This window comes from Delphinus delphis, chromosome 6 (assembly GCF_949987515.2).
Source record: "Delphinus delphis chromosome 6, mDelDel1.2, whole genome shotgun sequence".
Taxonomy (NCBI): domain Eukaryota; kingdom Metazoa; phylum Chordata; class Mammalia; order Artiodactyla; family Delphinidae; genus Delphinus; species Delphinus delphis.
This window is the reverse complement of record NC_082688.1, coordinates 6,581,395-6,594,073: the sequence shown is the minus strand read 5'-3', so window position 1 is coordinate 6,594,073 and position 12,679 is coordinate 6,581,395. Positions and strand designations below refer to the sequence as shown.

Genomic DNA, 12,679 nt, shown 5'->3' with positions numbered 1-12,679 from the left:
AGGCCTCTTTGAGGTGACACGTAAGTGAAACCCTGTGTTGAAAATCAGCTGCTCACGGGGGAAGGCCCAGGGCTCGGCAAACGCACGGGCCCCTTGACCTTGGGTAGGATGCCACCGTGTGCATCGCCTCCCTCCCCTACACGGGGCTCGTGGGGTGCCTGGGTCGCGGTGAGTCGTGAGGGTCCAGTGGCCAGCGAAGAGTGCGCAATGCGTGTGGGCAGAGGATGGGTGGCTGCTACCCCCGTTCTGTCTCCTGGCACGGCACCACCGTTCCTGCACCGTCGCCACTCAGCCCCCGCAGGCTGGGTCCCCGCACCCCCCTGCCCTTCAGAAACTCAGCTGATCAGTTTCGCGTTGTTGACAGACTGGACCCGTGGCCCCAGGCTCACTCAGGGCGCTGTACTCCAGGCCCCGTCTGCCAGGACGGGCTCACCTCCCACACTCTTTTCTCTGTCCACACTGCAGCCAGCCCAGCCGTCCCCAGCCCTCTGTGTGGCACGCGTGCCATGCCACCTCTGCTCTGTCCCTGTCCCCTTCCAGAGCATTCCTCGTCCTCCGGGCCCGGCCTTCTCCTGGCTGCTGCCCCGCCCGCCATTCGGAAGGGACTCCTCTACCCCTCGAGTTCCCATAGCACTTTGTGGCTCAACGAGAGTCCTCGTTTCTGCCTCGTGTTCTCATTGGCTCCATTTCTTCCCTGTCTCACCTGCTGTAAGCCTCTGGGTGTTGAACCTTATCTGGACAAGCCTCACGGCGGCTGGAATGGCCCTGCGCACGGCGAGCATCTGTAGATGAGCGCGGTGCCTCGGGAGAGGTGTGACCCTCCACCCCCTACGCGGCGTGGCCCAGCTGGCTGAATGTGGCGCTGGCGGTGGGCCTCCGCTCTGCCATCAGGGCCCGGCCGTCTGCTTTCACTCTCCCCTGTAGCCCACGCGGCTGCCAACGCAGCCTTCCAGAAGCACACATCTCAGGCCACTCCCTGCTTAACCTAGAGTAGTTCCGGCTCGCTGTTCTTTGGTGTGAAGTCGGAACTAGTAAACATGACCCTTAGGACCCCGAGTTTCCCGTTGGAAGGGCAACGCACGCGCCTGTCTTCCTGGTTGCTGAGCGAACGCTTCCTCATCCTCGATGTTAGCTGGTGTGTCGCTTCTCCTGACACCTGTGCTCTGCCAGCACCTTGTACCTCTCCGCAGCCCTCACACATGCCTGATCGTGTATCCACCTGGCCGTCTCCCTGTTCACAGACAGCACCTGGCACAGAGTCAGGCTCATGGGTAACCGTGGACTGGACCCCGCAGTGAGCTTATTTCTGCGCTCGCGACGGAGGAAGGGAGGCGTGGGGCCCCTCGGGCCCTGCTGGGATCACCCGGAATGTCTGCTATAGGAGGCTTGGGTTCCTTGCTTTGTTTTCATTTCTCTTAAGTGTAGATCGGGGTTCTCCGTACCTTGGGTTCAGAAGCCACTGAGTCAGGTGTCATGTAGGGTAAGGAAAGAACTAGAAGCCAGGACTCTGGGTGTCCTGCTCTGACATGAAGATAGCTTTGCAAAATGACTTGAATGCAAGAGACGGGGGGCAATGCCCTCTAATGGGTAGAAGCAGGTTGGGGGACACTGGCCACTCCTCTGCGTCAGGCAGGATCGTGTGACCAGCAGAAGCATGCGGGGAGCCCAGGGCCCTCAACCTGGCTGCTTCCCTCCTTTTTTTATTCAGGGACACCGCTGCTGAGTCTGGTGCCTGAGCAAAGACGTGGCTGGTGACAGCATGACGAGCGAGGTGATAGAGGACGAGAAACAATTCTATTCCAAGGCCAAGACGTACTGGAAGGAGGTCCCGGCCACCGTGGACGGCATGCTCGGGGGGTATGGCCACATCTCCAGCATCGACATCACCAGCTCCCGGAAGTTCCTGCAGAGGTTTCTGAGGGTAGGCAGGGCTGCTGTGCTCTCCAGGAGGAGAGGCGGTGGCGCCGGTGGCACTGCCTGCTCTGCGTGGGGCGCCACCTTCCCACTCGCCGCCACAGGGTCACCTCATTGTGTCCACGACCCAGGCCTTGAAGAGCGGGTGGGGCGGGGTGACTCACAGGCTTTGCCCCAAGGTCACCCGACAGGAGGCAGCTGTTACGCTGGGGCCTCTCGGTGCCGGAACGGAGCAGGCTCCTCACAAACTGTTCTATTTTTCCAGAGGCAAAACCTTTGCTCTCCTGCCGTGTTTGCAAGCATCTGGGCTGTGGGTGTTGGCCGTTCGGCCAGCACAGGCTTCTCGTTCCTCGCCCCGCCACCCTCCTCTGTGCCAGGCTGGCATCGCCGTGGCCAGAGCCTCCCTGCCTGTCCCTCGGCAAACACCGAGGCTGCTGCCTGCCCCCTGCTCCACCCACGTTCCATCTTCCCAGATTTGTTCACTGAGTGCCCTCTTCCATCCTTTCACTGCTTGAGTTCTTTATTCTCTCTCTGCTGCTGTCCTTTTAATGGGGTCTCAGGAGTGACAGGAGATGAACGCACCTACTTAACACCTTTAAGTGGAGGTTGGCTTTCACGTTAGAAACATGTGGCCCAGGAAAAGGCTGTGCTGTGCTTACGCCCACTGCTGGCCCCACCGGTGCCAGCTGCCGGTCTGTGCCCAGGCCTGATCTGAGTAGTTCCAGGGGCTCGTGAGGAAAGGCCCCTTCGCAGTGACAGGGTCCCTGTGGCTTTCTAACCCTTCCTTACAGTCTGTGCCTTCTCTGCTCTTTCAGGAAGGCCCAAACAAGACGGGAACCTCGTACGCCCTGGACTGCGGAGCCGGCATCGGAAGGATCACCAAGAGGCTGCTCTTGCCTCTCTTCGGAGTGGTGGACATGGTGGACGTGACCGAGGACTTTCTGGTCAAGGCCAAGACCTACCTGGGTGAGGAAGGCAAGAGAGTGAGGAACTTCTTCTGCTGCGGCCTCCAGGACTTCAGCCCGGAGCCGCACTCTTACGACGTCATCTGGATCCAGTGGGTGATAGGTGAGCATCCCGCGCCCCTTCTCCGCCTGCCTGCACGTCTCTCACCGCAGAGGCGGGGCTTCCCGAGGCCGTGGGAGCTGAGGCTCTGGCGCTGCTGCAGAGGGCGGCCAGCGGGCATTCCTTGAATCCTCCCTGCACTCGCCAGGACTCCACCTACAAGGTTCACTTGCTTCCATGTTTTGTTTCAACTCAATACCTGCTGTGACCCATTTGGGGACAGATTTTGTTGTTGAAAAGTTTTAATTATCAGTAACTTACTGCATTCAAAGAATGTGGAAATGAGTTTTCATAAGAAGGGCTTTCAGTAAGAGGAAGAGTTGGAGCCCTGGCCGCCCCTCTGCCGTTCGCGGTGAGTGAGCCGTTTTACCACCCGGTCCTGCACCCACTTGGCCTGAAGGCGTACCCAGGGTGCTCTCCGCAGGCTGCCCACCTAGCAGCAGGCCGCCTCCTCCAGGTGGGCGGCCCAGGCTGCTGGGAACACGCTGCATTTGCCCTGTATTTTGTGGTCCTCAAAAGCCTGTTAGGAGTTGTGACGTAGGGAAGGAACTCTGTTTGGTACACTCCGCTGATCCAGGCCTAGGAGGGGCGGGTGGAGTGTAGGTGTTGGGCACGGCCTGGAAGTCACCCAGTCAGGGTGAAATCCCAGCAGCATACGTTGTGATTGCCCTTGGGTAGGTGATTTTGAGCCCGTTTCCTCTTAAAATGGGCTTTGGTAAACCCCTCCGGGCTGTTGAAAGCCAGTGGCCCTGTGTGTTCAGCACTGAGTAAGTGCTCAGCAAGTGGACACGCAGTGGCATGGAGGGGCTGGCATCCTTCCCTCGTGACGGCCTCTGCCTCCCCCAGGCCACCTGACCGATCAGCACCTGGCCGAGTTCCTGCGGCGCTGCAAGCGGGGCCTCCGCCCCAACGGCATCATCGTCATCAAAGACAACATGGCCCAGGAGGGCGTGATCCTGGATGATGTGGACAGCAGCGTGTGCCGGGACCTCGACGTGGTCCACAGGATCGTCCGCAGCGCGGGCCTCAGCCTCCTGGCCCAGGAGCGGCAGGAGAACCTTCCAGACGAGATCTACCACGTGTACAGCTTAGCCCTGAGATGAGCGGGGCTGGCAGGAGAGAGGGACCAGTGTGGGTGGGGGAGGACTGGCAGCTGCACGCGGTCCACACGCTCAACCTCGATGGTTCGGGGGTGCTGAGCGGGGCCGCGAAATATACCTGTCTGCCGTCCACTCACTATACAGACTCTTATTAAAAAGGCATAAGGGGACCCAGTCGGGAGGGGTGCCACTGAATGGGGCAGCGAGGCCGGAGTGAGCGGCGGGGACTGGGCCCTGTGGGCCCATGCGACCCCTGGGCCTCCGATGCTCGCCTCGTGGGAATCCGGCGGTCCCATCAGAAGTGAGACTCCCTGCTCTCCAGTAACAGCACCTGGCCTTCCTGCCACAGGCCTGGCTGGCGTAAGAGGAAGAGAGTAACCACTAAAGCGGTTGCCGAGGACCTTATACCTCCAGAGGGGAGGGGAGCGGAGCTGGGCCCGTGGAGCCTGCGGCCCTCAGCACCCTCCTGCCTGCGCTGAGCCTACGTGGTGCCTGCCGAGCGGTGCAGTTGATGGGATGTCCACGTTCCGGGTGCTATTTGGAGATGGGGCCCTGGGGCCCTTAACGTGATTGTCACCACAGCCTGCAGGGAGGGGAGAGGCCTGGAGCTTCCCTCTCGGCTGTGCCTTGTGGCTCCTCCTTAGGGGGCATTTTCAGTCAAAAATAAAAGGGTGAACCCCTGTACTGGAAAGGCCTTCGCCAGTGTGGAGTGGTGCTTTTCTTTACTGGGACAACAGTGCTGTGCTGCTTGAAAGCTGCTCTCCTGAGCGGGGCATCTCCTCGTGCCTCTGCCGCCTCTTCTTCGGCTGCCGTGGACCCTTTACCCTGAACTCGGGAAAGGGCGGGGGGCGGGGGGGGCGGGGCAGAAATGTTATACAAGGACCTTTAAGGCCAAGGGAAATCAGTTTAATTTTATAATATATCATTGGGTTGTCTCAGCTCATCTCCCAGGCATTTACACAATTCACAGTGACCCCCTGTGTGACTTGCAGACAGCCTGCTGAGGGCTCAGCCCAGGGCGGAGGCTAGCTTTCAGCCTCGGTGGCTTCCTCCATCAGATGATCCCGCACAAAGCGAGGCACTTTGGAAGGACAGCCCCTGGCCATGCATGATTGCTTTGTAGAAGGCATGGTCCCCAGAACCCCAGGTTTGGCACAAACAGCTGCCACCCTGGGGGGCGACCTGGGCCCAGAGCTGCAGACGCCGCAGGAGGCAGCTCAGCTTCCTCCCTGCCTGCCCAGAAGCACGCACTTTCTGACGGACTCTGGAGCGGAGGCGCATGTAAAGGGTCTCGGCTGGGCTGCACCCCGCAGGCCCCTCCCGCCTGCTCCGGCCTCAGCCGCGTCTCAACGCAGAACAGGCCAGCTTCCTGCAGCCCGCAGGAGGGCCCGGTCTCGGAGCTACCCTGCTTCTCTAAATGCCTGGCGCTTCCCTCAGACTGAGAGGGTACAAACGTGTCCCAAGTCTAAACCCTGTCCCTTGTTCCACTGTGGGGTGAGACTTGGGGGTGCTGCCAGAGGGAAGCGGAGGCGGTCTGCCTGGAAGACGGAAGCCTTTCCCCACTGGGGTGCTTGCAGCTGCCGGGTTCCACCTGGCTTTCTCTGTCCTCAGTAAGGATCCAGTCTCACCTCCAACATGCACCTTCTGACAGACGGGGCTGAAGGTTCTCCCCTAAGGCCGCCACAGGTACTTAAATCCACCAACAGGTTGAGCTGCCCAGACCCTGTTCCCTGCAGTCGCAGCTGTCAGATGTCGTCTTCGACGGTGCCACTGTGCTCACTGAGGAGGTACCACTTGAGCCTGTCGGGCAGAGGTAGGGCCTTGACCTTCGCGTCCACAGGCCACGGCTGAAGGTAGAGCCGGATGTAAACGCGACACAGGTGCTTGAGGGGTGGGGGGTAGCTCTCCAGCTGCCTCAAGGAGAAGTGAAGGGCCTGGATCTTGTCTGCCAGGCTGCCCACGGGATGGATATCGAAGTTTTCAGGCAGCTGGAGTTTGTGGGAATTAGTCACCATGAGATCCAGGACGGTCTCAGCTTTGCGCAGCAGGTCCACGTGACTCTCGTCCTCCGCACAGCCTGGGTGGGAGCAGAGCCTCTCGAAGATGATGTGGAAGCCGGACCAGCAGGACGCGCCGTGGAGGGAACAGTTATAGGCGGCCCCGGACTCCAGCAGGAAGCGCAGGAGAGGGAAGTGCAGCTTAAAGCTCTTGAGGCAGATGTGCGTGAGGGACTCGTGGGCCGGGCACTCGCTGGGGTCGGCGCCGTGAGCCAGCAGCAGCTGCGTTACTTGGAAGCAGAAGCGGTTGATCAACTGGGCCTCCTCTTTGTCACCTCCCACCGTCTCGCCCAGCAGAAAGATGATGCAGGTGAACACCGTGTCCCCGTCTTTGGTGGTAGCCTTGACATCCGCCCCTAGAAGAACCAGGAGGGAGAAGAGACAGTGGGAGGAGGCCTTAAACCCTGGCAAAGCAATGCTTCGTGTTCCAGGGGGCAGCATGGAAGGACAAGGCTCACCTCCTTCCAGCAAGAGGCGGATGTTCTCAGTGTTGTGGATTTGCACCCCGTCACTGCTGGCCAGAGCATGGAGCAGAGCAGTCTTTCCTAGGGAGGGAGAGTGAGTGGGGGGCAGTGGGAGGCCGGGAAGCCGAGGTCAGGCCAACCCCAGAGGTGGAAGGGAAACACAGACCCTCAGGACCAGAAAACGAACTTCAATAATGACTGACCTCTCTCACCTGGGGCTGAGGGTGACAGGTTTCTTTCTTTTGAATTTTTTGAATTTATTTATTTTTTACATAGCAGGTTCCCACTAGCTATCTGTTTTACACATGGTAGTGTATACATGTCAATCCCAATCTCCCAATTCATCCCACCACCAGCCCCCCTGCCACTTTCCCCCCTTGGTGTCCATACGTTTGTTCTCTACATCTGTGTCTCTGTTTCTGCGCGGAGGATGACAGGTTTCTGGCCATTCTCACTCCACTCACACAAAAATGGGAACAGAAGGGCCAGGGAAAGCAGGACTTTTCTAGACCCTGAGATGCTACCTGAGACCCAGGCTGGGTCTCTCCCGACAGGGAGCCCCGTCCCTCAGAAGCTGAGCACACAGGTACCCCATTTCCTCCTACAGATGCCCTTACGGGACCGATGACGCACTGCCTCTCAAGCCTCGGCGAGTCAGCAAAATGCACCAGTGTGCGCCCGGCCGTGCTGTGCCATCAGAGGGGCCGCCTCCAGCCTGCCTGCCAAGCCATCGCCCCGGGTTACCCTGGGTAACCCCACAAGGCAATTCGGCCCAGGCCCACCCTGCTCCTCTACAGGAGGCACCCACCATGCTTGTCGGCCGCGTTGACATCTGCTCCAAGGTCCAGGAGGCGCTGCAGGCAGGGCAGGCGCTCCGGCTCCTCGCTGGCCAGGTCCAAGGGGCTGCTCTCGTGGATCTGAGTCAAGAAAGCACAGCCGCGTCGGCCCGGGGGCCTGTGAGCTGCTCAGGGCCCCGACCACATCCCCCCTTCAGAGCAGGCCGGACCTGGCTCTTACCCGGTCCCTGCGGTTAATGTCGGCCCCGTGGCGCACCAGCAGCTCCACCATGTCAGGCTGGTTTCGCAGGACGGCGATGTGCAGGGCCGTGTAGTAGGTGACCGGGTCTGAGGGCACAGACACAGCTTACGTCAGTCCTGCCTGTCGGCACATTCTCGCAGGGTCCCAGGACCAGCCTGGCAGCCCAGCCGCAGTGCTCCGACCTAAGGGCTCCCAGCACCACGAGGGGTCGGGACACAGCTGTCTTCGTCGGACAGTGCATGGAGTCAGGCCTAGGTTTGGATCCTGGGGCTGTTCTGATTAATGGACATCGTACTTAATCCGGGTCTTAGTTCCTTCTGTAAAATGGGACCTAAACAGGGCTGTTGGGAGGAATACGCAGAGTGACAGCTCCGTAAGTCTTGCAATAAAAGCCAAGTTCTCACAGCTGGGTCTCCCAGTGGCTGACTTCACAATGCCTCCCCCACCTCTCTCAGCTCTGTGACCCTCCAGGAGCCTAGAAGCCTCTGAGCCTGTCCTCAGATGGGGAGGGGAGACACGCCTGGCCACATCCTGTGTCAGCACAAAACCCCCAAGTCGGCCCCAAGTCAGCCCTGCATGTCTCCTGGCCGACTCTGCCTGCCCTCCCAGGGTGAAAGCGAAGAGGGAAGGAATAATGGCTCCATCACCACCCCCAGCACACAAGCTAGAAGCCAACAGCGTCCTGCTGTCATTTATGCCCAGTGAGTCTTATCTGTTTTCCCCTCTCCCTGTGGCAAGAACAAGAATGCAAGGTGGCTCAGAACGAGTGTCAGAAAATTACATTCCCTGAGCTCTGGGCACAGCGCCAGCAGCCACATTTTCACATTAATGGAGGCAGGGATTTAGCTGGGAGCTGGGGGAAAGTTTGCTAAAGCAATCACATGGTAGAAGCAGTGACAAACTCGCTCTTGATCAGAGGTGGTTAAGGGCCATTTGAAAGCCCGCAGGGGGATGGGAGGCCCCCCAATGTGGGTGTCCTTAGTCATCACCCGTGACATAAATGAGGGAAGTATCTCCCAAGAGAACAGTAAAAGCAGACCCCGAAGGCTTGGCCGCCCACCCAAAGCAGGGCCACACTTAAGCCACCTACCCACCCCGGCCCCTCTGGGCTCCAGCTGACCTTCGAAGTTGAGGTTGGCCCCATTCCGCAGGAGAACGTCAGCTGCGCGCGTCAGTCCCAGCTCAGCCATCTTCAGCAGGGCGTTGCTCACGCCTTCCTGGTAAAATGGAGAGTGGGCTTTTCTCTCCAGCAGCTCAGTGAGAACGAGGATCCGGCTCTCCTCGCTGGCGACATAACTGGGCCTGGGGCAGGAGAGAGGCAGACCAGTTGAGGGTGGGAACAGCAGTGGGACCAGCTGGCTGGGTACCCTGTGGGCAGGTGGCCTTTAGTCTCCTGCTGTCACACACAGGCAGGGCCCTGGCTCCGTGGGGCTGAAAGTCTCTTTAGAAAAGGTCGGTGGTAGAGAGGGCCAAGCTGGATCTGCTCACTGGAGCAGACTCCTCGGGTTTGCTGAGAAAGGACTGGGGCTGTCTTCAGCCTCCCTCCAAGCGGCCCAGAGAATCTAGCCCCTGGCTTGGGTACAAAGCCTCATACACCTGGGCTGTTGGCACTGAAGGGAACTCTTGTGGCCAAGATCAAGTACCAGACACTGACACCCTCCCACCGCAGACAGTGACTGTCCCTGAGCGGCAGAGGATGCCAGACCAGCCCAGGCAACCCCACAGCCAGGGCAGTCAGCAGACCTCCTCCCTCGCTCACACCCAGGGACGTCTGGTGTTCCGAAGGCTGAGCGCACACAAAGTCCCAACCCACCTACCTCCCTCGCCAATTCCAACGGGTCCCCAAAACGCACACCTGATCCCCCTTTCCTCTGCTCTTTTCTCTGTTCCACCTAATACACTATTTACTTAAGTTCACTTATGACTGTCGGTCTCTCTCCTCTGGAGCACAAGCATCATGAAGGCTGGGGGTTTAGCTCACTGACGTAGCCCTGAACGATGCGCTTTCTAACACCGTTCCCACCGGTTCACGGATAGACCCGCGCCTGTGCAAACTCGGCCATGGAAAGCGCATTTCGCACTGCTCACAGATTCCACCCTGCTCCTCTGCAACTCCAGGTGGAGGGCACAGGACAGGCAGGGCGCAGGGTGGGGCCCTGAGGCGGAGGCCCTACCGACACCCCACCCTCCGGCCCTGCCTGCGCTAGCTGGGAGTCCTCACCACCGCCGTCTGTCTTATCTGTCAGGTGGGGACACCGCCCGCCTCGCCCCGCCATGTTTGTAGTGACAATGAAAGGGATGCAGCTCCGGGTCGGAGGCGGGAAGGGAGCGAGTTACCCGTCCAGGGGCTCCTGCCGCTCGGGGTCCTGGATGCCCAAGGAGCCCAGAATCGCATCCACTAGCGGCTGATACTCGAAGATAATCCTCCGGAAGCCGTGCAGGAACGGCATTGCGGCGGCCGCACCTTCCGCCGAGGCCGAGACGCCGATTGGGCACGTTCCGGGGGCCGCGGTCTCGGCCAAGCTTGGCCACTGCTGGTCCAGTCCCCTCGCCGGCCAACTGCACCGCCCAACCAACTGCTCCGCGCCGGAAGTAACACTGGAACTTCCGGCCCGCTCCGGCCCGGGAAAGAGAGCGGGGAACGACAGCGCCCTCTGCGGGCTGGGAGGACCGCGGCGCGACTGGGCGCGCCAACTGGGGGTGTCTGGGGGGCGGCCCTGGGAGACTGCAGGGCGCGGACCTGCAGCCCAGCCGGATCCCAGCCCTTGGAGGGCCCGTCCCTTGCCTGCCCGGCCCGGCTCCGCCCTGCGATCCCGCCCGCGGCCGCTGGGCGTCGTCCGAGCTCCGCCCATTGAGCGAGCACACCGGCTTGACCCCTGTCCAACTCCTTCCCGCGGTGGAGGTGACTCGAACCCCCGGCGCCCGCGAGCCGCCATGGACTCGGGTCGGACCACGGCTGGGCCTGGCTCTCGCCTCGCCCCACGCTGACTGGACCACACCCAACCCGACGGGCGATGGGGATGATTCCTGAGTCTCTGTCCCCTGGAGCTCCTGGCCCCGCAGGCTGCCGTCTCCTTCCACTTTCCGCCTTGATGGACTCAATGAACTTCAATTTCTTCATCTGTATAATGGGGATAATCAAACGCACGCGAGAACCTGGATCAAGAGCTCTGTCACTGTGGGTGGAAGTGAAGTCTAGCAGGAAGGAGCCCAAGCCTGGGGCCACTTTTCTGGGGTGTAGGCATCCGGCCTTGGGCCTCGCATTTGAACCTCCACAACCTTGAGGCCCACAGTGGAGCCCTGATGTCTTCGTGATTCTGGAAAGTCCGTTATGAAGAGGTGCGCCAGTCCCAGCTGTGCCCATGGCAGCCCTGGTCTCCCATCTACCCCCACTTCCACCACATGGGCGTGGGAGCTCTCCCGCCTGGCACCTGTCAGAGGCAAGCGTTGTTGGGCGAAGTAGAAAACGTTTAGAGATGAATTTAAAGACAACCCCGTGTGTCTATGATTAAATGTAAAAAGATAGATAGAATAAGGCTCCCCTGCCAAGAGCAAAAACAGTCTTAGCAAGAAAACCCAGTCCAAGGTATTCCAGGTCCAGCTATGGGGACCCAGCAGCGTGGAGTACACAGCAGGGGCTGGAGAATTGCTCACTGTTATTATTGTTCAATTTACAAGGTGGTTGTGCGTATCAAGTGATGAGCGATTAAAATCCCCATCAGGCCTCAGAAGGCCTCGTTTTGCCTGCCCCTCCGTTGCCTAAAGGAGCAAGAAAGAGGGGTGGGGTTTAAGCCCTGTTAGGACAGGCCAGCTTAGGGGGGGCTCCAGACCAAAGGGTCCCTGGTTCCCAGCACACATCTGCCTTGGTTCTCACTCCAGGAAGAAGTATCTTCTCCTTAAGTGAAATTGGGACATTTTTTGCTCACGTCGCCGATTTCCAGCTTGTCTGGTAAAATCAGAACATCGGGCACCTGGGCCCAAATCCCTATCTGGCGACAAGGTGCATCCAGATGGGGGTTTGCTCTGAAGTGCCTCAGCCTCCCCAGACGTTACCCTGGGGGTTTGGGAATGTCTGCCCCTGTCTGAAGGATCCACACCCCACCCCTCAGTTGATCCCCAGGCCCTGAATGGTGCAGCAGCCCCCAGGTTTCACAGCCCTATTTGATCCCGGGTCACTTGCTCCACGGCGCAGGTGAGAGCCCCGAGGGGCCTGGAGAAGGCTAGAGCACATGGAGGTAACTGGAGGAGGCCCACCTAGAATGGGGTCCAGGGCAGAACTGGGAGTGGTGGGCACAGCCCGGTCTGAGGCCAGCTTCTGCCCTGGCTTCATAAGGCCCTGGTAACAAAGCACCACAAACTGGATGGCTTCGAACAACAGAAGTGTATTCTCTCCCAGTTCTGGGGGCCGGAAATCTGACGTCAAAGTGTAGGCAGGGCCGTGCTCCCTCTGAAGACACTAGGGAAGGTTCTGGCAGCCCCGGGCATGGCTTGTGGCAGCGTCACCCCAATCCCTGCCTACCTTTGTGTTCACATGGCCTTCTTCCCTGTGTCTGTCTCTCTGTCCAAATCTCCCTGTCCTTCCTAAATGGCGCCAGTCACTGGATTTATGGCCCACCCTAATCCAGTGTGAATTCATTTTAACTTGATTAGCTTTGCCAAAACCTTATTTCCTAATAGGATCACTGTCATAGTTTCCACAGGGTTAGGACTTGAAAATATCTCTTTGGAGGACACAACTAAAGGTGCTCCAATGGATAACCCCAGGCACGGCCCTTCTGGTCTCTGGGCCTCAGTTTCCCCACCTGTAACCTGAAGGCCCTTCAGCTCTGACAGTGTTGGAGCCAATGAAGAGGTCCTTGATGTCACCGATGGGCTCTACCACCAAGAAAACTATAACTGTCCTGTGATTAGGATGGTGACAATCATGAATTCACTTTTTTTTTTTTTTTTTGGCTGCCTTGGGTCTTCGTTGCTGCGCGGGGGCTTTCTCTAGTTGCAGTGAGTGGAGTCTACTCTTCGTTGCGGTGCACGGGCTTCTCAT

The 12,679-nt window shown here is 59.4% G+C and overlaps 2 protein-coding genes across 6 annotated transcripts in view; one reads left to right on the top strand and one right to left on the bottom strand.

Annotated features, from left to right (window-relative positions):
* NTMT1 (N-terminal Xaa-Pro-Lys N-methyltransferase 1) overlaps positions 1-4,792 on the top strand; it is a 28,978-nt gene extending 24,186 nt beyond the window's left edge. For all 4 annotated transcript variants that reach the window (XM_060013282.1, XM_060013284.1, XM_060013280.1 and 1 more), the window contains 3 exons: positions 1,709-1,921; positions 2,730-2,982; positions 3,826-4,792. In XM_060013282.1, coding sequence (XP_059869265.1) covers positions 1,760-1,921; positions 2,730-2,982; positions 3,826-4,082 — 672 coding nt within the window. In that variant the 5' untranslated portion in view covers positions 1,709-1,759 and the 3' untranslated portion in view covers positions 4,083-4,792. The remainder of the gene's footprint in view (positions 1-1,708; positions 1,922-2,729; positions 2,983-3,825) is intronic.
* Positions 4,793-4,974: 182 nt separating this feature from the next.
* Positions 4,975-10,202, bottom strand: ASB6 (ankyrin repeat and SOCS box containing 6). Of its 2 annotated transcripts, XM_060013992.1 has the most exons (6): positions 9,976-10,202; positions 8,759-8,940; positions 7,618-7,724; positions 7,409-7,517; positions 6,595-6,681; positions 4,975-6,492 (listed from the first exon to the last, which is right to left on the bottom strand). In XM_060013992.1, exons 1-6 carry the CDS (start codon positions 10,086-10,088, stop codon positions 5,825-5,827), a joined length of 1,266 nt encoding a protein of 421 aa, XP_059869975.1. In that variant the 5' UTR covers positions 10,089-10,202; the 3' UTR covers positions 4,975-5,824. The 2 variants fall into 2 exon arrangements, with proteins under 2 accessions (XP_059869975.1, XP_069396847.1); XM_069540746.1 differs by lacking the exon at positions 7,409-7,517 and having other exon boundaries at positions 6,263-6,492.
* Positions 10,203-12,679: the final 2,477 nt, after the last annotated feature.

Excerpts from the sequence above, each read along its gene's own strand:
- ASB6 (XM_060013992.1), bottom strand. The coding sequence starts at position 10,088 with ATGCCGTTCCTGCACGGCTTCCGGAGGATTATCTTCGAGTATCAGCCG. Across the intron at positions 8,941-9,975 it reads CGGCAGGAGCCCCTGGACGG|GCCCAGTTATGTCGCCAGCG; the intron begins GTAACTCGCTCC and ends CTCCTGCCCCAG. Across the intron at positions 6,682-7,408 it reads CAACGCGGCCGACAAGCATG|GAAAGACTGCTCTGCTCCAT; the intron begins GTGGGTGCCTCC and ends CTCCCTCCCTAG.